This window comes from Malania oleifera, chromosome 9, assembly GCF_029873635.1.
Source record: "Malania oleifera isolate guangnan ecotype guangnan chromosome 9, ASM2987363v1, whole genome shotgun sequence".
In the NCBI taxonomy this organism is placed as follows: Eukaryota; Viridiplantae; Streptophyta; class Magnoliopsida; order Santalales; family Ximeniaceae; genus Malania; species Malania oleifera.
The window spans coordinates 15837917-15865314 of record NC_080425.1 but is presented as its reverse complement, the minus strand read 5'-3'; the positions used below and the strand labels follow the sequence as shown (position 1 = coordinate 15865314).

The following is a 27398-nucleotide window of genomic DNA, read 5'->3' as shown; positions in this document are numbered from 1 at the left end:
GTTGGTAGAGCTTATAGAGAAAGTATATAATGGTCAAGAGGTAGATTTTAGTATCTTAGATGATGGAACCTTGAGGTTCGTTCCAGGTTGTGTGTACCTACTGATCCTGAGATTAAGAAAGTGATTCTGGAGGAAGCGCACCGATCCCTATATACGGTACATCCTGGTAGCATTAAAATGTATAGGGATCTTTGAGAGTCTTTTTGGTGGAGTGGTATGAAAAGAGAAATCACCGAGTTTGTAGCGCAATGTTTGACATGCTAGTAGGTTAAAGTTGAGCGTCAGAGACCAGCGGGGTTGTTGTAGTCATTGTACATTCCTGAGTTGAAGTGGGAGCATATAGCAATGAATTTTGTCACAGGATTACTGCTAGTACCACACATATAGGATGCCATTTGGGTAGTCGTGGATCAACTTATAAAGATTGCCCATTTCCTGCCTATCAGAGTTAATTACTCCTTAAATAGATTGGCAGAATTGTATATACAGGAGATAGTTAGAATGCATGGCATGCCAGTGTCCATAGTTTCAGACTGAGACCCACGGTTCACATCTCGTTTCTGGAGGAGTTTACAAGGAGCCATGAGTTCTCACTTATCGTTCAGCACAACATTTCATCATCAGTTAGTTAGGCAAATAAAGAGGATGATAGAGATATTGGAGGATATGCTACGTGCATGTGTGCTAGATTTTGGAGGCAGTTGGATATGATTTATGCCACTAGTCGAGTTTGCATATAATAATAGTTATCAGGGCAGTATTGGGATGACACCATTTGAGGCATTATATAGCAGGAGATGCTGATCTCCATTGTATTGGGATGACATTGGGGAAAGATAAATATTAGGGCCAGAGCTAATACAACAAACTCAGGATAAAGTCGGACTCATCAAAGATAGGATCAGAACAATACATAGTCGACACAAGAGTTATGCAGATACTCGCTGACGAGAGTTAGAGTTTGACATAGGAGATCATGTGTTTTTGAGAGTAGCATCGTTGAAAGGAGTTATAAGGTTTGGGAGGAAGGAAAAATTAAGCTTTAGGTACATTGGACCATTCGAGATTCTTAAAAGAGTGGGTCCAGTTGCTTATAGGTTGATGTTACCACCAATTTTGACTAGAATTTACAACGTATTTCATGTTTCCATGTTGAGAAAATACATCCCAGATCCCTCCCATGTGATCAGATATGAGACACTTGAGCTTAGTGATGCCTTGTCTTATGAGGAAGTGCTAGTACAGATTTTGGATTAGAAAGAGTAGGAGCTGCGTACAAAAAAGCATACCACTGCTAAAAGTTATGTGGTGCAACCATGCAGTAGAGGAAGCTTCTTAGGTATTTGAGGAGCTGATGCATCAGAGATACCCACATTTGCTCAGTGGGAACCAAGGCTAAGGTATGTATTTTGATTTGTATAAATATAGGATATGTAGTATTTTGGGGTTTTAATTAAGAATGGTTTTGGAGAGAATGTTTCTTTGAATGGTGGTAATCTCCAAGAACCCCCTTTGTAACCACGATATTCTTCCTCCATAAGTGAGGGTAATTAATAAAATTGTGGTATTTTTCTTTAAGAATGTGTTGACCTAATAGGTCATACCTGGTTTTGATTATGACAAATAATCAAGTATTTAATGTCTATTAAGTTTGTGTGCAGATTTATATTAACAAGATCATTTAATGGCATATGAAGATTTGAAAAATAAAGACCCTAAAGATTCATTCATTATAATTTATATTATGTTCATTTCGAGTCTATAATAGTAATATAGGAAAGATCTGTAATAATGAATGCATATCATGCATGTAGGAACCAATAAACTCAAAGACCTTAGAATGACCCTAGGTCCTTGCACTTACACATAAGATTGTCCCCAAAATCACATATAATATTAGAGGAATCAATTGAATTTAAACAGGACTTAAAGGGCTAAAAGAATAGGGTTTTGGATGACCGAACCTTGGTGTTCAAAACACCTCGGTCGACCAAACTGTTGAAAGGTCAAATAGTTGACTTGAATTTGGGAGACCGAACCAAAAAGGACTTCACCATCCTTGGTCAACCGAACTCGTACGGTTACCTTTTCACCAACTCGGCAGCCCAAACTTTCATGTTCAAAATTGCCTTCGGCTACCGAATGCTCAAGTTTGGTAAACCAAACTTGATACCAGGCGACTGAATCGCAGACTTTTGGAAAATTGCCTTGTTTTAGCAAACCATTCTCTTCCCAAGGCACCTAAACATGAAGAACGTACTTTTTCTCATGTCTGTTTGGTTGACCGAACCATATGCCAGGCGCCTGAAACTCTCGGGTTGCACAAATTTTTACTGTGGTTAAGAGGGGTTAAACAAGATTAATTTTCCTAAACATTTTTAAAACAAATTTAATAATACCTTATGTATCCCTAACGATTATAATTTTAACCTCCTCTATATAGGGGTTCATTTGCTTGGATTAGCAGAAAATTAGTACATTGATTAAGCAAAAAAATCCTTTGAAATTTCCTAAGTCCTATTTCTTCATACAAACTCTATACACTCATATACTACTATTCTTTTGAGAAATCAAGCCTTGTGAGTGTTTATTAATTGTTCTAGTGTGCTAAAAACCCTCATTGGTTTATTGCATATTTGATTTTCGGATTGAGGGTTTAGTTAGGTTTTTCCACCGATTTTATTTAATAAATCTGTGTGTGGGAAAATCTTATAGTTAAGTGAGTCTTTACATTATTATTGCAAGACTCATTGAGTTTGTATTTTTATGTGTGTAAAAATATTTTTACAAGCCTATTTTTGAATATCTCTTTGTGCTTTGATATTGAGAAAATATTTTTGAGATATTCTGATTAATCTTGATACAAATCTTTGAAACCCTAAACTGTGATTGAGATTTTCATCTTTACATAATTTCAAAAATTAACTTGTTGATACACTCTTGTTCTTAAATTAAGATAGCTATTACCTTGCGTGTTGATTGCATATATACACCATTGAGCTTATTGTTTTTATATTATTAGTGTGCTTTGATTGTTACGGGTGCAAATATGCTTGATTAAGAAGCTTAATATTTGTACGCAAATTGTATTATGATTTTATTATATTCTAGGTGTGGCCTAAGGGAGCTTTAATCCAGTCTGAAAGGATTGGTTGTAAAGGTTGAGGTCTGCCCTGTGCTAATTGACCTGATTGTATTTAGGTGCCGCTCCACCCGTTAAGTGAGCCTTAGTGTAATTCTTGTGCTTGTGAGTCAAGGCGGGGATGTAGGCAGTTTGCCGAACTTCGATAACATATCTGGTGTAATCTCTCCTTACTACTTTATGTGCATGCTTAATTAGATTATTTGTGCAATTTAATTTCCGCTGAATATACATTGAATTATTTTATCTGCACTAGATTGACCTTATATTTGTGTAATACTGCTGCTAGTTGATTGACTTAGGAGATTAATTTTTAAAATACCAATTCACCTCCCTCTTGGGATTATAGTAAAACTAACAATTGGTATCAGAGCCCAATAACTTAGACTTAATAGTTATTTTGCAAAAGATCTAGATGGCTCGTAATACTATAACCCCTTTTCCCAAGGGACCCTCTTCCACATGCCCTCCGATTTTCAATGGTGTCAATTACACCTTCTGGAAACAGAGGATGCACATCTATCTTCAGAATATTGCTTGGAAGGTGTGGAGAGTTGTCTTTAAGGGAAACTATGTTCTTCTGAAAATTGAAGGTGAAACTAGAGTTCCTAAGATTGAAGAGGAATATATTGATGATGATATGAAAGCTCTTAGTATAAATGCTACTTCCATGAATAATCTGTATTGTGGTCTTGATGTTAATGAATTTAATAGAGTTATGACATGTTCTTTTGCCAAAGAAATATGTGATGAGTTAGAGGTCACCTATGAGGGTATTAGAAATGTAAAAGATATTAGGATTGATATGTTGACCAGTGAGTATGAAACATTTAGGATAAACACTGGTGAATCCATTTAGAGCATGTACACTAGATTCACACACATCATTAATTCACTGTATGCATTAGGTAAGACTTATCTTACATAAGAGATGATTAGTGAAGTCCTTAGGGGTTTGCCTCCTATTTGGGAAGTAAAGGCTACGGCCATATCCGACGGTAGAGACCTTAAGGCTATGTCATTAGATGAATTGATAGATTGACTTATCACCTATGAGTTAGCTATTAATGAGAGGCTAAATGAGCACAATAAGATGAGAAAAGTAGCTACATTAAAAATGTCTACTAATACTTATTATTTATTAGTGATTCAATTAAATAGATTAAAATTTAGTGGCTAATATAAAACTTAGTCCTAAACTCAACCACTAGTGCAAAAATTTACCTTAACCAGTTAATAGAACCTTTAATAGAACTTTTGAAAAATAAAGTAAAATAAAATTTTGAGGTTTAAAAGAAAGAGGCAAGACCCAGACTAAAATTTTTGCCCTTGCAAACGCACGCACGTTTCTTGTACTTTTCCCCTCGCCTGTTTAAACCGCGTTCATCGAGATTCTTCCGATGGCCTACTTCCCCGAAAACCTAATTCTCCCTCAATGCCTCCCTAAAACCCTAAAATTCTCCACACAAAACCTTAAAACCCTAGATATCTCTGTATGTAACAATGAAGACCAAGCAATCAAACGAAGAAGAAGAAGAATTTCAACAACAACAACAACAACAACAACAACAACAAAAGGAACAATCCCCTACCAGACCAGCTTCTGCAGTTCAATCTCCGCCATCTGATTCTCGAAAGAGACTGCGAGCCAATTCCTCCCTGCCCTCTGGTTCCGCCACCGCCGCCCCTTCCGTCTCATCATCCCGTAAGAAGACCAGAGACCTGCCCAATCTCTACGATTGCCACAGCTGTAAATTCCATGTCTCCAACATAGGGAAAGACAAGCTGCGAGCGTTAACCAGCGTGTGGCGTATTGTTCTCCTTTGCAAGAAATGCTTCAGCCGCGTCGAGTCCGCTGAGATTTGCTCTTACTGCTTCTCAGAAACGTCCGCAGAATCCCTTCGTTGCCGCGAATGCGCAAGGTGCGTCCACAGGGATTGTGTTCTGGAGCGTAGAGATGTTGCTCCCTGGTCGTACTCGTTTTCAAGCTCGGGAATTTCAGTTTGTGTTGACTGTTGGGTTCCGAAGTTGCTTGCCAATGCAAAGGGAGTTTCTAGGTCTAGGAAGGTCGGTGGGCAGGAAAAGGATATTGGGAAATCTTCTTTGGTTGCAAATTCTAGGGATTTGGAAAATAGGGATGGTGGTGTAAGGTTGGAAGATGTGGTGAAGGATGCAAATTGTGTGGCGGAAAAGAAGATAGCAGATGCCGCTAGGGCTAAGGAGAACGCATTGAGGAAAGCAGCGGATGCTAGGAGGGCAATGGAGTTGGCTAGCAATGCTTTGGAATTTGTAGTCCGGAGAGATGAGTGTGGGAGGAATATGTTCATTAATGATGAGGAATTGGCTCTTCAGTTGCACAGAGCTATAAATGGCTCACGAAGGATTTCAAGGGACGTGTGCTCGATGAATTTGACTTGTTTTACCATTCCGACAAGACGTGAATGTGATGATGATATTGTGTCAGTTAGAATGTTCAACTCTGGGAGTCCTAGTGTGTGTGGAAAGCTTGAAGTCTGCACTGACAATAAGTTAGTTGGGAATCCAGATCGAAGTATTTCAGAACCTTCAGTTCACATTAGGGTTTCATGTGAAGATTCTAATGTTCAGTTCAACAAAGTGAAACCAGATGGAGTGGTTGATGTGAGGACTGGTACAAGAGATGGTGAGTGTCAAGGAACATGTGATAATCGAGATGATAAAGAGGAAATGCCATTGAAAGAGGGAGAGGGAAGTTGTTCAAATAAGTTGATTGTATCAAGTGCTGGGGACAATAGCACAGAATCAGAGTCTCATTCTTGTCAGAAAAAAGATGAGTTAAGGGCTGATATGGGTCCAAGTGAGTTTGGGACCAATGGTCAATTGAAGTATGGTGAAGATGCAGGTTTGTTAAAGGATGAAAAATGTGGAAAGCCTGATCGCTATTTAAGGAAGTATAGTAAAAGATCTATAAGCTTGAAAGCAGTTTCACATTCTTCAACCAAGTTCATTTATGAAGGTTTTCACCTTGAAAGTCAGGCTTCAGCCCCTGGGGTACCTTTGAAGTGTTCCAAGGCATGTCAAGTGTTCTCTGATGCATCATTTCGGTCTGGTGCTGTTCCTTTGCAAGCTTCTGCTTGTGCAAGTGTTTCATCTCAAGACTAGTCTTGGAGCTAGCAGGTGATGTAAATGCTTCCTTTCTACTCTCTTTTTAGATGGTAAAGTTAAGTAATGAAGAAAGGAAAAATTTAAACTAAATGAGGACAAGAATCCTAAAAAAAAGAAAAAAAAAGTCTAAACATAATTCTATTCCTAGAGGATCCGATAGCCAATTGTCCATCTTGTTCAACAGCTGTGCTTCTAAATCTTTTCCATTATTATCCTCTGCATGAGAAATAATTGTGGGAAAAACACCATCCTTAATATGCTCATTCACTAGTATCTCCTTGCCTGATCCATCATCCTTAAAGATAGGAACACTCTTAAGACTGCCAAGCTGATATGGAAGCTCATAATAAATATCACCCAATAAATAAGAAGATTTTGATACACACCCTTGATTGTGAACCTTATCTAAGTAGGCCTACATGACAAGCAAAGTCATCATCAAATCCATTCTCATCATTGGAAGCATTATGCTATTTCTTTTACTCCTTGATACGATTAACTGCACTAGCCTTTTTAATTGAGCCTACCATCAACTTATTTGATAATTCCTTTGTATAAAAAACCACCATCTCTATTTCCTTGAAGACTTGCTTACCCACATGCAGGACAGTTTGACTATCAACACAAGAATTCCTTTTACTCAACCCCCACCTCATTGTGGAAGTTTCTATCTTTCCATTATCCAAAGAATTTTGCCCACCTTATCATTATTTGATCCCTTACTTGATGTAGGACGGGAATGGTCAACCCATGTCCTACGGTTTCAAATTTTCAACCATCACACAAGCACATACACTCAAGACACTTTGATTTAAGAACTCAGTTAGCTAAACATAAACACGATAAATCATACGATATTTCACATATTATCGGATTTTGAAATGGTATATAATGTTGTCCAGAAAAATAAGTCCCAAGAGTTCTTTCACAAAGGAATCAAGTTAATGCAGAAAAATGATATTTTGATATTTCAAGAATGAAAGTTCTATGTTTAGCACAACAATATTCCCAGAATTGATTTTAAACTAGCAAGTATCAATATTGCAATCTATGGATTCAAAGGGCTTATCAAATATGGAATTTTAGATTTCTAGAAAAGACTTACAATATAAAATAAGGGTTCAAATAAGTGCTGAGAATACCAAGAGAGTTGTTTGGATGATTTTGACGCTTTTCAATACAACTAGTCCACGTCTTAAGTTCTTCGTACAAGCTTTGAAATACCAACGAACGCAGCAATGCAATGGAGTGATGGTGGCCATGTGGGTCTATTTGGGTGGAGGTCGTGTGGATGAAAGGGAGGAGATGGAGATGGAGTCGCTGGATAGATAGTGGTCTCTCACCACTTGATCGGAGAGAACGTGCAGCCTCACACTACACAATCGAAACGATTGGACAAAGCTATCAAGCTTTAATAAAGTAATTTCCTTTCAATATTTCAATATTCAAACTTAGCTTTTGTTCTTAAGGGATATATATAGCTAGCATGGGGGGACAAAACATCAACAAGCTTAGCTAGCATGGGGGGATGAAGACATTAAACAACTAACAATTCTCACACAAGCATGGAAGACACAAATAATAAAGACGCCAACTTACTATGCTCCAACTTTCTAGACATGACACAACTTACAACACACACAACTTACTAAGATATGCACATGCAAGCAAGCAAGTTGTCTTGCAAGATTACAAATTAAATATAAAACAAAAGTCAAAGGGATGCCCAATTCGTTTGAGGCCCAATGGAGGCATGTGTGGGGCCTACTTGGTTCTTGAGCTCAGACTTGCTTCTTCATCTCTACTCAGGTCTTTATCATGCTGAAAAGTCTTCAAGCATCTACAAAATAATTTTGAGCTGATGTGGACATCTAGGGGTTGTCCATGTGTTAGCATATCATCAAAGGAAATGTGGGCATCTGGAGGTCGTCCACGCATCACAATGTCTGAAAATGACATAGGCAGGGCATGCTGATCCCCATCATTACTATGATCCCCATCATTACTATTGTTGAATATTGAGTTCTAAATAACGTCCAATTTCAATAACATCCTAAAAGAGAGGGAGAATTTCTGTTTAATGGATTACTTGTCTGTACATAGAACTCAATGAATGTGGTTCATATTCCTTTTGAGGTTTTGTACGATGATTTATGCTTTGACTTTGAGCATTTGTATTTTTTGCCTGTATATTAGTGATTTAGATTTTCATAATTATCTTGAGAACTTCATTGTCTAATTTGGAATTCCTTTATTTACTATATACAGCTGACAAGGGCGACGACTTTTGCTAAATTAGCCAATAGTTCCTTGTTAGTGCTGTCATGATTCTTGAGAGATGTTTGAACTACATAGTGAGCTTATTTATGCCATTGCTTGTAGTTTCCTGTTTTTATTTTTTCAGTACTTGCAATTATAAGAACTAAAAGAAGTTTAATTTCTTAAAGAATTCAAAGAATTTTTAGTTCATATATTTAAAGCACCACTTGTAGTTATGTATAGATGATGATCCTCTTAGGCTTATAATTGAGGGGTTGGAGTTGTGTCCTATTATTGAGGAGGTTAGTGCAGCCTTTCAAAGGGGGAGAGGTTAAATTTTCTGTTTTTGAGATGGATATGCGTAAAATGCTGGGTATTCAACAACTTTAAGAAAAAAGGTAGCTAGCAAGTTATTAAGGATGATATTATGAGGGTTTAGTGGGATTGTTTTAAAGTTTTAAGGATTGTAAATCTTTTTTAGAAGATTTTGGCCAAGTTATTGTTTTGGAGGTTGAGGGAAATCTTGGGTTGCACAATGTTTGTCTTAGGGTGCAATTGTTAAGGTAGATTGATGTTGGAAGCTGCATTGACTGCTTCTCTTATTAATGGCCAGTTGGTCAAGGAGAAGTGGTGAGAGGAGAAAAGTAATGGGTTTCTCTTCACTGCTTTTGTTTGGCTCATCGTGAGATGGAGAGAGGAGAAAATAAGTGGAGAGAAGTGCTTAGAGAAGAAGTAAACAAAAATAGCCACTCATCCTTCCCCATATTGGAGGAAATTTGAGACCACCTAGCAAAGAGACTAAATGACCAAACAACTTTAAAAATGGTCTTAGGGACATTCTTACAAGTAGAGAATTGGCTTTTGTTTTCTTTCCCCATGGATCTCTCCATTCCTTCTCTTACTAAACCAAACATTAAACAAGGAGGAGAAAAATTGGTTTATTTTCTCTTCTCTTCTCTCTTGTAAGTTTCTTTTTCTCCTATCCAACCATTCAACCCATATGATTGAAGGAGGAGGATAATAGAGGTTTAAATACTTTTGAGAATAATTATGGTAGATAGGGGATTTTTTAGTAGGGGTGTTTGGGAGGAAGGGTTTTGGTGAAACATGCGAGAACCCATTGGGAGGCGTGGTGGTATAACATCAAGAGGGAAGAAAGGAGAGAAAGAAGATAGGAAGAGGAAGAAGATGATGGGAATGGTAGTAAATCGTGGGAGTGGGTAGCGTGATGCAACGGTAACAAGTGTAGTGGGAAGGGGGAGTAGCTTTACATAACTTGAATTGGGTGTAACAACTGTGAATCTTTTTCATGCACGCACAACTTTTTGCATATTAGTGTAGTTGCATGTTTTAAGCTTTTAACCCTACTTAGAAAGAGTTTTAAAGTATTTTGAATCCTTTAGTTCAACGTTGGTAAGCGCAAGACATTTACATTTGTTTTAAGCCACCATTGACAGAAAAATTATGTGTGTGTATTTATACTTTTTCATTATTCTTATGTGTGATAACTGATAAATTAATTAATAAAAAAAAATTATATATTCTGTTAATTTATTAAACGCACAAAACATACAAATAAGATAGATATGCAAAATCTAGAAAAGGAAAGAAGTTTGAAGTTGAAAATATAGAACATAAATATCAAATAGCTAATATTATCAAAATAAATATCTTCTTAAAAAAATGTATTATCAAAATGTTAATTAATGCATCCCTTGTGAGTATTTTAAAAAAGTAGTAAATTTTTTATCATTATCATCCTCATTATAATCTTTTTCCCCCTATCTCCCTATAGTATATCGAGAATGATTTATGAAAAGGGGAAAAAACAAAAGTTAGAAGAAAAAGTGAAAATTAAAATAAATTTTTTTTGCCATAACAATCTTGTAGTGGTTACATAATGGCCGTATCAGCCTTTTTGTAATGGTCAGTCCTTAATGGCTGTGATTTTTCTTTCCACCAATTTCACGGTGTGGGATGCTTTCGACGTGGGGAGGACTTTCGAGAATGTTCAGGCTGGTGTTTTTTATTTGAAGTTAGTTGCAAATCATGGATGTCGTAGTTTTTCTCCTAATATTGTGTTTTCATGGAAAACAAAGCTCGAGTGTGGATAGGGTGTGGGGTGGTAATTGGGATATTTGTGTCGGCATCCCCCACTCTTGGGTGAGACCATAGACCTACTTTTTGTTCATATTTTAAAAATGAGTCATATGTTGCATTATTGGGGTTTCCTTTCCTAGGCAAAATGTTATGGCAATAGTGGAGGGGATTTTAATGATGTTAGATTTTATGTCATGTAAAAAAAGGGGTGTGAGGTTTTCTTCAAGTATGCAGATTCTTGATAATTTTATTAGGGAATGTGGACTAAGAGATCTTTGTTTGGAGAATGCTTTGTTCCCCTATCATGTAGGAGGGGAGGGTTTGCTGCTAGTCATTTAGATGAGCAAGAGGATGAATTTATTGATCTTATTCAAGAAGTGTTATGTAGATGACATTTTCCCTATTTTATTGGAGCCTAGGAAGGTGGAGTGGGGCCTTACCCCAAGGTGAGAGATGCTCAACTAATTGGATATGAGATAACTAGTTTTTTTTTGCTTCTTTCCAGAAGTATCTATATTGAGGAGGATTATCCTAGGCCTATGGTTGAGGATTTGGATTGAAATCCCCTTTCCAATACCCATATGCAATGGTTGGAGAAGCCTTTTAAGGTAGAGGAAGCCAGGGTATTGTTTGGTTTAGAGGGGATAAGGCTCTGCTAGGTCAGAGTGGTTTTAATATAATTTTTTATTTTATTTTTAGGAATGTTAAGATGTGGTAAGGTAGGACTCGAGATTTTTCACCAGTTTAATGGAAACGAGGCTCTAACCTTGATGTCTAGGAAAATTAGTTACACCAAGATGTTGGTTTTTTGGCCTATCAGCTTTAATATCTTGCATGATCAAGATTATTGCTAAGGTTCTTGCGTACAGGTTGAGTTTGATTATTAGTGTTATTATTTCACTTGGTCATAGTGCCTTTTTTTTTTTCTTCCTGGGAGGAGGGGTAGATAGATTGTGAATGTTTATCTTAGTAGTAGATGAGGTGGTGGAGGAATGTTCGTCATATAAAAAATGGGTATTGTTTTTTAGTTGATTTTTTGAGAAAGACTATGATTTTGTTAGGAGTTTTTAGATAAGGTTAGTAGGAAACGTTTGGTGAGAGATGGCAAAATTGGATGAGAAGGTGTTCATTTAATCCATTTTTCTTGGTGATTATTAATAGGGATACAAAATTGTTTAGGTCTTAAAGCTGGGGTTATATCCCCTAACTTTGTTTGTTCTTTCGGTGGATGTGTTGAGTAGATTAATAGATAGGGTCGTGGATGGGGCGTGCTGACATAGAGTGGAATGAGGATGTGATGATTGCTTTATGTAGGAAAGAGTTTAAGCCAAGTATCACCTCCAAGCTGGTTGCATGTAATCTCAGTTTAGTAGGAGATGTGATACAAGCTGCTAGAGCAGTTGGTAAGGGAGTTCATAGTACTACTCTTTGGAAGACTCTAGAACACTTCAGAACTACTTTTGAGCTCCAATCAACAATCAAGTGCTTCAAATGCTAAAAGTTTTGGATAGTTGCACAATGTCCTAACCAAGTCATGGCAATAGCTGAATAAGAAGATGATGATGCCATGCAAGTAATTGAGGCTAATGTCTCAGGCGACTTAGATAAATATGGCAATGTGAAAGATTGTTTAGTACTTCAATTATCATTTCTTCCCATAAAGTTGAAGAAAATAAAGATTGGAGATGAACCATCATTTTTAGACTTTTTGTCATAAATAACTTAGTGCTTTGGTTGTTGACTCTCACAAATATGATTTCTAAAAAAAGCTGCAAGGAAGTTAAATTTGAAGGCTGAACAACATCATGATCCATGCAAGATTGCTAAAGTGAACATTACCAACTTGAAGGTCCATGATCATTGATTGCTTTGCTTCAAGATTGGTTCAACTGTGTTGACAATGTAGTGTACCCTTCATCTCAAGATTTCATGTCCTTTTGAGGCGTCCATGGTTGTTTGATAGGGTGAGTGAAGCATGATGTCTATATGAATATTCTTATACCTTCCCTGTCGATAAGAAGTATAGATTGATGCCATTGCAGGCTCTTTCATCACCAAATTGAAGCACATCTTTGGATTCTTCCTTATGAAGCGAGATGATTCTTTTTATGGTGATGGACTCATTGGTGCTTTTTGCAACTCAATTAGTCAAGTTCTTCTCAGAAGGAGGGCATTGATGTAGGCTGAGAAGAAGTAGTTAAACACATCATTTTGACCCAATTTAAAGAATAGGATCAAGGGGTTGTTGGTTTCTAAAGACCAAAATGTGTTTAGTTAATTTGTAGTAGGCCTATGTTTTATTTGGGGTTTTGTTTGTATTGATGTGTCTTTTAGGGTTTATGTAATTGCTTGTATCTTTAGGTTTTTATTTTTATCTTCTTGTAATTCATGCTTTTTTTTTTAAACAAAAAATATTTTTATAAATAGGGTGTGACAGCCATGTAAGAGGCAGTTCTTCTTCCCTCTTTCTATTTCTCTCCCTAATTTCCCCTTCTGGGTAGTACCATGCTACTGGTACTGCATCACTTATTTATTATTAAAAAAAAAGAATGAGAAAAAAAAAGGGCCCAACTTTTTTCCTGGGGGAGTGGGGAATATAAAGATGAGCCCAGCTCTCATCTCCTTAATATTTTCTTCAGCTAGTTCCATGCCTGGGAAAGAAAGCCTCATGCCTCTTTCAAACAACCCAGATCCTTCTCTTGTTCTTTACCTGTATGCAATCCAGCGCACAATCTTATGTAAGCTGCCAGGCAAATGCCATCTTTAGCTGCAACATGAAATGTGTCAGCAGGCTTGCCACATTATCCTGCCTAAACAGTCAACTGCCCTTGGACTGTGCTGATTCAAAACAGGTTCCCGTATTCTTTGAACATTTAAAAATAAAAGAAAAAAAAAAAAAAAAATCCATCTTTAGCCACAACATGAAACGTGTAAGCAGACTTGCGGCATCAGCAGCCTTGTTCCTTCATCATCCTGCCCAAACAGTGAACTGCCCGTGAACTGTCTGTTGATTCAAAACAAGTTCCCATTTTCTTTGAATATTTAAGAAAAAACAATAGTGACTAATTATTGGAACAGCCAAAAATGGGGATGCTTTTGTCATACTTTAGGCACAGTATCATGCTTTTTGATACCTTTCTCAAGTTTTGGAGAAAATGTTTGCAAAATAATCATTGATGGAAGGTGATTTGTGAATGTGACTTTTGGAAAATGGTGTTACTCATATGCGGCTTCGTCCTGAATCCCGTTTATAGCCTTATAAGATATATTGGTTGATGCACTAACTTACATGTCAGTGAGTTCAGCTTCTATCCAAATGGGTGAGTATTTAGATTACGTTTGGTGTGACATCATACTCATGAACATTGGCCATCTGCATTCTCCTTGGTTGGATGATTTGGGTATGACTCAAGGGCATGAGACATGTCTTTCATTGTAATAGTAAGAAGATTATTTTGAAACCTGCTGTACCAACCAATCAAGATATAAAATCTAGTGAAGTTGACCATATCAAAGTTTCTCAACTTGATGACACTATGAGCAAGGGCATGCATGTGCCTTGAGACATCCCCATTGTTGGGTTTGTCTTTCCTAATTGATTTTTTGTAATTAAATAATGAATGCCAATTCTCAATTTAGCTCTTTTCTTTCTTTGGTCCTACCAAAGGAACATGGTTCTTGAATCAATTAAAGTGTCTCCAAGTTCATCGCTTGTTTTTGTTTCTCCTACATTTCAAAATTCAAGGCCAAATCTTTTCCAACCCGAGGAGATGTAGAGCAAGAAGCTAGACAATGGATGGACCTTCTTCAGAGGCTAGGTTTAGAAGAATTGGATTAAGGAGTTACTAGGTCCTAAGCCCAATAGATTTAGGATTAATTAATTAGGATTGTGCATATTTTGGGGTTAGGTTTTATGTGTCCCTAGGATTTTTATTTAATCAATAAGTAATATTATATATTCTAGTTTTCTTTATTTATTAGTAAGTTTTCATAGAAAAGAATATACATTAGATGATGAAATAGAATGTCCAAAGAGAGGGCAAGGAAAACATAGCTTAACATCCTCGAAACAAGTTCCATGTTTGGAAGAGATGCCACATACTATATCATGTCCCAAAGCAGTGGAAAAGACAATCTCTTTTGGTGAAGATACACACATTTTGTTCCAACCAAATCCCCCACATAATAGCTAAAAAGACACCCTCACAAACCATCGGCATCCTTACTCCTCCCTAAACTTGTAAAAGAAATACCTAATAACTCTTTAAATACATTAGACCTAGCTAATAAGCTAATTAATGACTTAGCACAAGTAGCCAAATGATACAATGTACTAATGTAACCATTGTTTTGTTTTCTTGTTCCAAATAAAAAAAAGTTGCAAATAACATGCGACTAGTAGTTGGAAGGTACGAATTGCTCGTGCATGGCTTGCTTCATCTTACTCGATTTTTGATCCTCATCATATCTATTGCTTATAGAGGTCTATTATTATTTTTTTAGATAAGAGAAAAAAGTTTATTAATAGCTAGAACAAACTACATAAAGTTTGTGGACCAGGTTTCCACATAGAACTATGATCAATGGCCGAGACAATTACGTAAGAGTTGTCTTGCAATCTCTTTGAAGATTGGATAGTGATAATCCCCAAAAGAAGTCAAGAAATACCACTTTGTCCCATAATGAACATGGATAAGATGTGCGCTCCCTAAAAGATTACGCATTTTTCTCTAACCAAAGAGTCCAAATGACAAAAACTGCCCCATTCCATAGAACGTGACCCATTATGCTTGAGTCAAAACCCCTATAACTTGCTAGCAGGAGATCTCTCATGTTTCGAGGTGCCTTCCGAGTTTCTCCAAGACACAATAAGAGGTCATTCCAAGAGTGTGATGCCACCTTATGATGAAAAAATAGGTCAGCATTCCTTTGGCTTGACTTGCAACACATCGAACACATGTTGGGCCTTCTTATCTGTAACATCATACGTTGGTAGGGCCTTCTTGATTATAACATCATGTGTTTAATTCTATCCTTCAATAAGATTTGCCTCCAAGGGAAGATAGGGGGAAGGGGTTCCTAGGACTAGGAGATGTGAGAAAAACTATTTAGAGGAGAACAACCCTAAGGAATCACCCTCCCAAACTCTTTCATCCTCGAAGGAGCGAATTGTCATGGTGCTATGTTTTTATATTGATGGAACATGCCAAATGGCTTGTTGGGCAACCTTGAAAGGCTATGGTGTTCATGTTAGGCGGGTGGGTTGTGAAAGGAACTCCGGTTAATATACGTTCGATTAGGGAGATGTCATAGGACACATTTTGAATGTCATTGTGATGTTGTGGTGGATCTAGATAATTGTCATGGTGGCTTTCTCGAGTTGTGATGTATGATTGTAGACTCACGAATGGTTACTCATGCATAAGTTTGAATGTGATAGATGGAAGGATATCTTCAGGGGGGACACCGGGTGAGCAGCCTACCTCCCCTGGTATCCTTTTGGGTACTAATTGAGCACCTTAAGGATTGCTTAGGGGTAGGTTCTTGACATCCTTGAGGGTGTTTTGGGTTTTCATATGGGATTAGGAGCTCCATGGGTGACTCCTTCACGCTTCGATCTCCACCTAGAGGTTAGGACGTACACTCATGTTTGCCTTTGGGTATCCTTTTGGGTAGTGTTGTCGCATACTTGATTGGACTATCAAATGACGATGATCTTTGTATGTCTGACTCGAATAGTGTATGGTTTCACTTCCCTTAGCTATAGTTATGGGTGGCAGGTGCTGCTTCATGGGGATGATGTTGTGGGGGTGAGAGTTACACTTGGTGCTTGTGTAATGCTAGTTCAATACCCTTAATATTTGTAGTGATCCAAAAAAAAAATATTAATTAATTAAATATTATTTAATTGAATTAATTAAATTAAGTTATGTGAAGGTTAAATATATATATGCCTAAATGTATAAGGATTGGTGATATATGTATATATATATATATATATGAATATATAATATAATATTATTATATTAGTAAAAATAAAAAAGAAATCAAAAGCATAGGAAGCTTCAGCTTCCTGAATCTGAATTCAATCAGATTGAATTCCAGAGAGCAGCGCACCCCCCTTGAATTCTCACGTCCTCTCCTCCGTCTCTCTCATTTCTCTCCTTAATTTCTCAGCGGATATTCGATCGATCAAAAAACGGAAGGTACCGTTGGGTTCCTAACTCCGCCACTGACATTTCTACCGGAGCAGATTTGTCGTGCGAGCAGCATAGACACCATTCCTAGGGTAAGACAACATTTCCCTATTTTCTTAATTTATCCTTAAATCTACCGCTAAATCGATGATTGGGCACTACCACGGGGTCCTAGTCGTGATCGTTGTCATTTTGGCTGGAGTAAATTTTCAATTTGGGTTTTCTAGGCACCATTCCAAAGTGAGAGTGAGATATGGGGAATTAAGTAAATTGTTTATATTTGAGAGTATAATTATTTATTTGGAATTTATGAGCTTAGGAAATATTAAAATAGTATTTTATTTAGGATTAATTTAATGGAACTAGGATTTGTGATTCATGGCTTGGGTGAGCGCCGCAGGTATCTTTTTGGGGTCCCTGTTGGCATAGTTCAAGAAATCAGGTAAGGGGGAAATATATATCAAACTAGATTTTTTTTTTATAAATTAAATGGATAATGGATGTGTTATGAATATACGTGTATATGTTTTTGTATGAGTTTAAAATGTCAACCGTTTAAATTATGCTTTCTGAGCCTAGGGCTGTTTTATTAGATACGTATATGTGAAATTGAACTGATAAAAGTGAAAGATATTTTCAAGATAATTATGTAAGAAATGAAAGGTATATTTTCAGCATATAAATGTTAAATATAGGTTGACTTATTTTACAGGAAATATATTTGAAATTTACTGCTAAATAGTGTGGCATGAGTAAATAGGAATTTTGTGTGGAAATATGTTATATGTATGAGATGCAGGATATAAAGGAAATGAATTGAGTGTGAAAATGTTATAAAAAATATGCTGCATGTGAGTGTTAATGCAATAATGTAAAACGACTAAAAGATGCTGGGTAAAACAGTTCAAAAATGTTGGGTATGTTATGAAATGAAATGAAAATGGAAATGAATGAAACGAAAATGAAATGTAAAATGTGAACAATGTAAAATGGGAAAGATTCACGTAAAGAAATGACAAAGCTGAGAACATTAACAGGTGTGAATTAATGAATAATGACAGACATAATAACGTATTATGGTATTATCAGTATTTATGCTAGTAGAATATGTTACGTTTGGGCGGGGCAAACTCTTTGCCCAAGAGCTTGCTGAGGAAGGCGAGTGCGCTAGTAGGTATCAGATATAGCAGTAGGCTGCATAACGTATTAGAGTAAAGAAAAATTACTTGTATAGGCGGGTAGATTTCCCTATTCTCGGAAGCCTTCGCTGATAACTTTTGTATGAACTGTGAATACGAGATTAATCTATCACTTGAGGGCTTATTGAGTAAGGTGAGTGCCTTGGTATGCTTCAGCTGTGACCTTTGGGTTGCTTAATGTATCATAGTAGATGGGTGCTACTTGTATGAGCGGGTAATCACTCCTATCCTTAGGTAATCTCATGGATAAAATACCTTGTATGTGTTTGAATAAGATCAGAAAATGATTTCAGAAATTATGTTAATGATTTGCAAATGATGAATAATATGTTATATACAGACCTCATGTTAGTCACACACTGTTTTAATATATTGTTTCTTCTCTTACTGATATGTGTCTCACCCGCATATGAACTTGTCTTTTTTCAGGACCTCCATGAGATCGAGCTTAGAGAGCTCGAGTTGTTTGTAGCATTTTTGGGATATAGAAAAGAAAGGGTATATACTTGGCTGATATTTTGGGTTGTATGTAAGTTATGTTTTATGTTTTATGTTTTATGTTTTAAGTCTTGTGAGATATGGATGGTTGTGAAGTATACTAGTGTTTGTGAATATTGAATGTTTTTGGAGATATGTGTATGTATGAGAATACGGGTGATGAATAGTTATTTGGGATTATAGATAGAAATAGTAAACTCTGGTATTATATTTGTGGAAATTATATTTATGTTTTCCGCTACGTACATGATATTAGAATGTGGATTATCAGGTAAATAAATGGATTAGTAGCACTTGAGGCCCACTGAGAGGGTCGGGTCGTTACAATATTTGTGTTATGGTTCTTGAGCAACAATCTTTTTTGGAATGAAGGCTTTCGTGTTGGGAGGCTTAACCACTGAATTTGACCATGTAACCTTCATGGATAAAGATGAGTACAATTGGATATGACTTGATGCAATCTTGATACTCTAGGCATCAACTCTTTTTGTGGGAGTTTGATATGTGTCATTTAGTGGGAGAAGGATCAATCTACCTTTCGTCATTGTGATCCCTTTTTGTCATTTGGCTCGTTAGGTTGATGGGTTGGGGTTGGCCTTTGATAATCTATCTTGTCAAAATCAGAATACTTGATTGTATGCTATGTCGTGGATGAGGGGATGAGGGTTTGATTTGTGGAATGAAGATGATGAGAATACCTTGTACCCTTGAGGTGGGTCTTGAGCCAACTCTATAGGATTTCTTCTATTTTGTTTGGCACTTGAGTTTGGATGGCAATTTGTCGAGACTTTGTGTTGTCCTTGCCCCATGATTAGAGGTGATATTCTTGGATCTAATGAAAATGGATAAATGTGTGAGTTTTGCCGAATAGGTCTTTCATTGAACTTGGTAAGGTCAGACTCCTTAAAGAGATGTCAGATTCTTGGATCTATGGAAGAAAGAGTTGTGAAAGCCCTTGTATAGTTAACTCCGAGCCACATGAGTGTGGCTTTGTATTAGCATAGTGGTGACATAAAACCAATTGGGTGTGGACTTGAAGGGACTTGCCAAAGCTACTTGAGGATTTGGTTGGGACCCTCCTTATGACTTGAGTTCTGGTGGGAACGTGGTTGAAGTCCACATTTGTGCATTGACGGTTGAATGATTATGCACCATAGGCTTGTGGGCCGTATCTTTACCCATGCGAGAGGTCATTGGGGTTTGGTTTGCTAGAGGGCATTTGAGCCATGTTTTGAGGGGGCACATGTGCTATGTTGGCCAAAAGGCCTTTTGTGTTTGCTATTATTGTGCGAGTTACAATGCAACTTGGTCAATGGGAAGTTCACCTTGAGTTCTTGAAAATTGAGTTTGAGCATCGGAAAAGCTAGAGGATAGTGGTATGAGAAAGTTAGCCACGACATACAACAGTTAAATTTGGACTATTGAAGGGAAATTAAAATTTGAATTTAAGTGGCTACTTAGGTTTGAGGCTTCAATGTCAAAGGGCATGGAAGATCAAAAATGATAATGAGTGTTGGTATTCGAGGTGGGGGCTAAATAGTTGAGCCTTGGGGAATACATATGGAACTCAAGAAAATATTTGGGGGTTGTGTAGGCCAAATGATCCACTTTTGTATTGTGTGGTTCGTGCGAATATTGGGTACGTGACATGGAAGATCGAAAATGATAATGAGTGTTGGTACTCGAGGTGGGGGCTAAATAGTTGAGCCTTGGGGAATACATATGGAACTCAAGCAAATATTTGGGGATTGTGTAGGCCAAATGATCCACTTTTGTATTGTGTGATTCGTGCGAATATTGGGTACGTAGTCGGCAATTTGGGGATGGTAACCCCAGATATGTGAGATTATTAAATTTGAAGTTTGTAGGATGTGGAGTTATCTTTGAAGTGTAATTTTGGAAATGAGTCTCGATGGTGTAGTGGGCATGGGAGCCTTATCTATCGACGATGAAAACGTGGAAAGTAAAATAGTGAGACTTTTAGTAAAATAACCATTAGGAAAAAATCGACGCAATATGAACTTCTTTGCAAACAAAGAGAATGAATAATGACCTCCAAGTTGTATGTATTTGGATTGGATCTTTGAGATAAATTTTGAGAAAAAGGATCACAACTTGGATGACATTTTGTCATGAAGTTTCCTTGGGTCGAGCTGGAGTAGGTTTTGGTTGACTAGTGCTTAGGTTGACTATGTGGGAGGAGCTTGCTTTGGTGTGTTAGATGCAAATCTTCTACATTCTTATAAGGGAGTTTGGGTTTTTGAGGGACAATGATGAAATATGGATCCACATCAAGAATTAGTGAGGTGGAATTTTGGGTGGAGTGTTTTGATCTTTGAAACTTGTGGGTAATAATGATGGTTGATGGCTAGAAAGTTTGAGCAATGCTTTTGGACGTTATAATTTCATTGAGGAATTAGAGATGAGAGCGTGGTTTTCAGAGGAAGCTGAATATTAGCTAGGGTCTTAGTTTGGAAGAGTACTTTGTGTTTAGGAATATGCTCCACGAGGGTCTTTGGGTGAAAAGTGGGTTTATGTTTACTGCAAGAATGTAGGCAAGTTAGTGTGTCGTGAAGAGATGGATCGTAAAGGCCTTATTGCTCCACTAATTCTTATTTGGGGCTTATAGGAGTTTTAGAACAAGTTAGATGTGCGTGTTAACCAATGAGGACATTGATATGATTGAGTGGGAGAAGATGTCATGGTGCTATGCTTTTGTGTCCATGACACAAGCCAAACAACTTGTTGGGAAATCTTGGAAGGCTATGGTGTTTAGTGTCATTCTTGGGCTGTGAGTTGAGAGTTCATTAGACTCATGGATGGTTACTAATGTGTGAGTGAGAATGCGACAGAGAGATGCCTTTAGGGGGGACCCCTAGGTAAGGTAGCCTACCCCGCACCACCCCCCCCCCCCAAAAAAAAAAAAAAGGTATCCTTTTGGGTGCTAAGTGACTAGTCTGAGGGGCACTTGAGGACATGATCTTGACATCCTTGGGGGGTGTCGTGGACGACTCATGGAAGAATGAAGTTGTGCATCACTCCAACTTGCTTAGGACGTACACTTATGTTAGCCCATGAGTATCCTTTTGGGTGGTGCCGTCTTATACTCAATTGGATTATTGAGGGATGATGATCCTTTGTATGTCCGACTCTAGTAATGTATGGTGTCACTTCCCTTAGCTATGACTAGTGTGGTAAGTGGTAGGTGCTCCTACATGAGGATTGTGTTGTGGAGGTGAGAGTTTCCCTCGTTGCTTGTTGAATGCCAGTTCAACACTCCTACTATTTGAGTCATGGTTCCTTAGCAACAATCTTAGTTGGAACAAGGGCTGTCATGCCGCAAGACTTGAACATTGAATTGGACGTTGGAGTGTTATCATGATTGAGGATGAGTGCAACTCAATAGGACTTGATGTAGTCTTCTCGTCACATAGGCATGACTCCAACACATCTTAGGTAGTCTAAGGCAAGAGTCATTCCTCATGGTGTTGGGATTTTGCTGCCTCATGGCATGAAGCAATCAAACACGGAAAGCAATGTGGGGAAGTCTTCATCCTCATACAAAAGAACCCCCCTGCAGAGGAAAAAGAATGAGTTGATAGGCACATTGTGGAGAGAAGAAAGTTTGAACAACAAAGGCACCTTTAGCTCCAAAGAAACTTCACCCGTCGGAACATCCTCCCAAAGTGGGCTCTATTCCCATTACCTAGTTTGAAATGGGCAAAAGGGAAGAATTAACATGCTACCTAGTGCGCGAACTTCCAGGGACATGCATGAGAAATAATACTGCTTCTAGTTTCCACCGATTTAAATGGAGTCCAGATTTACTTCTAATCACCTTATGCCATATGGCGTTCACTTCCACAGGAAACCTCCGCAGACATCTGCTAGTTAGGGAGGTGTTTTTGGAAACCACATTTTTGACTCCTAGTCCACTTTTGGATTTGGGTTTTCTAACAATCTCTTAGCTAACCAAATGGCCCCTCTTCCTAGAAATTGACTAGAAGAAATCATGCATCATCTTCTCTAGCAACTTGGGAACCTTGAATGGCACTCTAGAAAGAGAAGAAAGTAGATAAAGATGTTGGAGAGTGGAGCACTAATAAATGTGATACCCCAAGAGATAATCATGCTCTCTTTTGACCCTCCAAAATTCTACCCACCCTCTCAATCAACGGGTCTAAGAAGGCCAAGGAGTTTGAATTTGCCCCCAAGAGGGAGACCAAGATAAGAAATCAACCAATCATGGGAGACACAATCTGCCATGGTTCTGAAGCTTTCTAACCCCAACACCCAAATTAATGGAGGCCATCCCATTATTTTAGCTAGGCTGATCTTTAGTCTTGAGATCTCAAAAATTTTGAGCATAGTGATGGCCTTATGAAAATTTGAAATGTTGTCCTTGAGAAACAAATGCAAGCAGTTTCCTTCAATTTCAGTTAAGCTAAGTACAACTATGAGCCTCATTCATGTCTTGCCATTGGAAATAGTAATCATCAGGACGAGAACCATTGCCCTTAAAATTTAAAAATTCCAATTTAATTTTCTTATTCAAATGATCTTTTCGGTCTTCATGCAACTCAAAAGTGTGGTGAGCAATGGCAGCTATATCACTTTCCTTGTGGGTAGGAAGATCAATTGACCTTCTGTGCAAGGCTACACTTTCAGTTGTCATTGTAGTCAAAAGTTTTAGTAATAATCTCCAAAGAATTCTCCTTTTTGTATCCTGCCAAACCCCACTTTTGTGAACAGCTCAACATTATTCACCATGTTGCTGATTATATATATATATATATAAACCCTTAATGCAATTTGCCAACAATTCCCAATCAATTAATGCAAATTTTCTGCCTTGATTCCCATTTTCTCGGTAACTTTCTCAAATATACTTTAATATTGAACATCCTGCAGAAGTTAAACAAATCCACATTGAAAACTCACAAAAGGCAGCAATAGAGCCTAATTCTTAATGTGATACTAGCAATGGTGGATGGATCCCTCAAAGTTTGTCCCAAACTTGAACAATCAGTTCTCTATCAAACAAGTTAAAAATAACGGGAGGCAACGAAATTTTCTAGGCAGAACCATTTCCTTGTGATTCTGGAAGCTGCAATAGTGGAAAAATCCCACGTGTGTTGCCAGTGTGTTGGGGTGTGTACAGCAAAGGTAGGATTTTTCTGGTATGATGGCCAGGGAATTTTTGGCTTATGTGAGAGATCTAGGTTGTTCGTGGTGGCAAAAGTTGGGGAATGATCTTTCAAAAGTCTGTTTCAAATGGTAGTGGATGTGTTCCAGATTATGCGAGCAATGTGGTGTTCGAAAACAGTATGCCTGATTGGAAGTTGCAGGATGATGAACAGTGACATGTTGATTCTTTGAGTGTCGAGTATGCCGGTGTAATTGTAAAAGTTCGTTGATCTGAAAACAACTGTGGCAAAAATGGAGATACTGTTATTGTGGTTTGGGTTTGGGATTACTCTTTGAGGGAGATGGCTATGATGTTGATGATTGCTCTTGGTACCAAGTGATGCAGCAACAACAGCAAGGGTACTGTCCAGAAGCATAAAGGGGTGAGAAATCCAAGAGGAGAAAAAGAAGGAAGAAGAAGACAGTTTCCGGGGTTGGGGTGGGGGAACTCGCGTTTAACTTGCACCTGCAGTTGCACTAAAACTGCCTCTTACATGGCTTTCATATCCCCATTCATATGAATCTAAAGTTACAAGAAAATTACAGACTCCTAAAGACAAGTTATAGAAAACCTCTAAAAGATGCATCGATTACAAACCAACCCCAAATACTCGGATTAGCTGAACTCATTTTAGGACCCAACAATCCCTTGACCATATTCTTTGAAATTGATCTCCAAAGTGGATTGAAGTCGTCCATCTTATTGCCCACTTCTCATTCCTACAATCATGCCTTGTGCAAAAGAAGGGATGATTTTGGTTAGGGAGTAGGAGGCAGAAAAAGAGGAGGGTGGGGGTTGAAGCTGGTTCACATTTCAGTATTCCACTTTGCAGTAGCAGCCATGAGGAGCGCATGCAGCATATCTTGGTGGCTTCAAGTGACAAATATTTGGTGGTTTTGGAGATCAGCGCATGGACCAACAAGGCTGGTGGTATGTCCTGAAAACTTTGGTGTCATGAGCAACCCAGAATAGCAATGACTGCTGGATTTTCTGTGAAATGTGTTGGCATGTCAACAATGTGTTGGCAATGGTGCATCACCTGATCGTGATGGTGCAGGAAACATTGCGTTGGTGGCTTGAGAAGATGTTTGAAAATGGGAACTGTGAGTTTCAGACAATTCATTAAAACAAATAAAACTTTGGTAGTTTGCAGGAGGCTGAAGTTAAAGAAAGGAAATGGTGGGGGAAATATTGAAGATACTCAAAAGTATTGAATGGGTTTATTTAGGAAATTATTTACTAAAATTTTGCAGCAGAGGATGGATGGGTTTTACTTGATAAGAGGGACTGCAACACTAGCTTTAGTTGAACCTTTTATTTTTATTTTTTATTTTTTTTTCAAGCTAATTTTTTGATCCTTCGTTGGTTACGGCGATGGAAAGGAAGAATATGGGAGACTAAAGGAAAGGAGAAGAAAAGATTAAAGGTGAAGATGCATGGGTAAAGAAGTGCTAGAAAAAGTATTGAATTTGGGCTTTTGATAGGACCAGCTTCCCTAGGGGGTTGGATTGTGCCTTCAGCTTTTATGTGTGCTATGGATAATCTCTTAATAAAGGAGCTCGCAGTGGAGAATGATGGTAACAGGCAAACTGATTACTTTAAAAGCGGTTTGGGGAGTTGGGGGACCAGCAAAAGTGATCCTGAATTTTTTCTCCCGTGGTAGAAATCTTGCAAAAGATCCTCATTTTTGACGATATACAAATAAAAGAGGAGTTGGTTAAGCTACATCTTTTTGTGAGAAGATACAGAAACAATGTGCAATAATGTTTTTTTTTTTTTTTTTACTTTCCATCTTTGCTTGGATAATGTAGACGATGAAGTCTGGCTTGCAAAAAGTCGTAAGATGAAGAGAACTGTCTGTGAGCAATGAAGGAACAGTCAGGTGGATCACAAATGTCTGCAAAGCTTTCTTTCTAGGAAGGAATAAAAGTTCTGGACCCAACTTGCATTAGTTTGTATTCATAATGGTCAGAATCAATTAATACAGCGGATTTATGAAAAAATTGCAGGGAGCCTAGGAAGATCTTACAGAATTAGAGTTATGGATGCTGCTGAGATTTAGGATGGGAACTTTTTGTGGAAAACCCCATGAACTTTCAGAAACGGGGAAAACTTATGGAGATGACCATACTCCAAGGAGCTTGTTTAGTAAGTTGTAGCAGGGATGTATTGGCCCTAACAAGGCCTCAAGAGGAAAACTGAGTTTCAACAGCCTTGACTTCACATTTGGACCAGCTGTTTTTGATATTTGAACTTATGACATTGAGTATAACACTCTTATGGCTGGATCAAGGCTTGCCACACTTGAAGCCAACCTTTGATGTAAATCCATTGTAATTGGAAATTCCTTGGGGTCGTAGCTGTGAAGTTTCTTCTTACACTAGAACTGATTCCTAGAATCTATGTACCCCTATATTGGAGAGGCTTTGGATTTGAATTTGTATTAGGTTTGGACAAGGTGTAATGTAAGATTGTATTGAAATTGTTCAAATCCAAGTTCCGAAATCCATGTTTCTAAATGCAGCTTAATGTGATGCTAATTCAATTCTTTCTATAGTTTCGTATAACATATCATGGAAGCTTGTGTTAAGTTCCTTCTCTAATCTAATTCCTTTATCCTTCCAGTTTATTCCCAAAAGTAAAATTTTCTCACCATGTGTTTGGGAGCATGGAATTTAGACTCTGGATTTAGATTGTGGGAATTTGGACAAGACTTGGTATAAAATTGTATATAGTTTCTCTCGAACACAAATCCAAATTCAATTCTTGAAAGCCATGCTCCAAAACACATAATTTTGTTTGATTGGATTCTACATTGTAATCTTTAGTATTTTACAATTTTGGTTTGTGTTGCTGGATGTTGGACGACATTTTTGTATCAACAAGGCATTTGAAATGGGCACATTGTTCCTTAAAAGGGTGTTGAAAATGCACATTTCTCTCCCTTTGTCAGGTCAACAAAAATTCGAGCTGAAGATGAAGCGATATTACCTGTGGACCCTCAATGTGCTGGTCTCACTGACCATGTATGTGGTACGCCAACTTGCTGAACCACAAGATGCGTGGTCTGATTTTTCCTAGACGTTCTTTCAGGAACTGCTCTAAAATTGTTCTTGATCTGTGCCAGTGCCTACTGCTCCAGCCACCAGCACCTCGCAGCTGCACATACACCGGTGCACCCACCCACTCACCCTCTCTCTCTCTCTCTCTCTCTCTCTCTCAAGTTGTGATATTATGTTTCTTAATTACTATCATCTCAAAACTGATATTTGTTATTGACCAAAAATCACTGGCTGTGTGAGAAGGTTGTCATTGTTTGGGTGCAATTCTTTCCGCTTGCCTCACCCAAAGCTGGTGCTGCTTCTTTCCGAGGTTAAGGAATCACAAACCTAACAGCTTCTGCTCTCCTTCTCTGCAGTGTGGCCTTAAACAGCGCATGCAGCAATTTTCTCTCAACAAAGTCAGTCTTTGGCATGCTGCCTAATGTTTCAGCTGCCTCCCTTTGGGAAGCTGGGTTTTCAGGTTTCGGGGATGGTTCATATTTTGTCATGGGCCACGTTTGTAATGCAACCTCTTCCCTTTGCCAACCCTCCCACAAACTGTTTGTTTTGTTGGCATTTAATGTCCGTGCAAGGGATGCGAAATAAATCAGATTGATTTTTCGTTCAAAA

General features: G+C 37.9%; 1 protein-coding gene across 17 annotated transcripts; it reads left to right on the top strand.

Annotated features, from left to right (window-relative positions):
• Positions 1 to 4462: 4462 nt before the first annotated feature.
• LOC131163854 (uncharacterized) lies at positions 4463 to 27398 on the top strand. Of its 17 annotated transcripts, none has more exons than XR_009139160.1 (5): positions 4481 to 6298; positions 18471 to 18539; positions 26681 to 26753; positions 26855 to 26900; positions 27146 to 27398. XR_009139160.1 is itself a non-coding variant. In XM_058120656.1 (2 exons), exon 1 carries the CDS (start codon positions 4646 to 4648, stop codon positions 6281 to 6283), a length of 1638 nt encoding a protein of 545 aa, XP_057976639.1. In that variant the 5' UTR covers positions 4468 to 4645; the 3' UTR covers positions 6284 to 6298; positions 26681 to 27398. The 17 variants fall into 17 exon arrangements, 2 of the variants coding, with proteins under 2 accessions (XP_057976639.1, XP_057976641.1); XR_009139156.1 differs by having other exon boundaries at positions 26681 to 26760; XR_009139153.1 differs by having other exon boundaries at positions 18471 to 18570.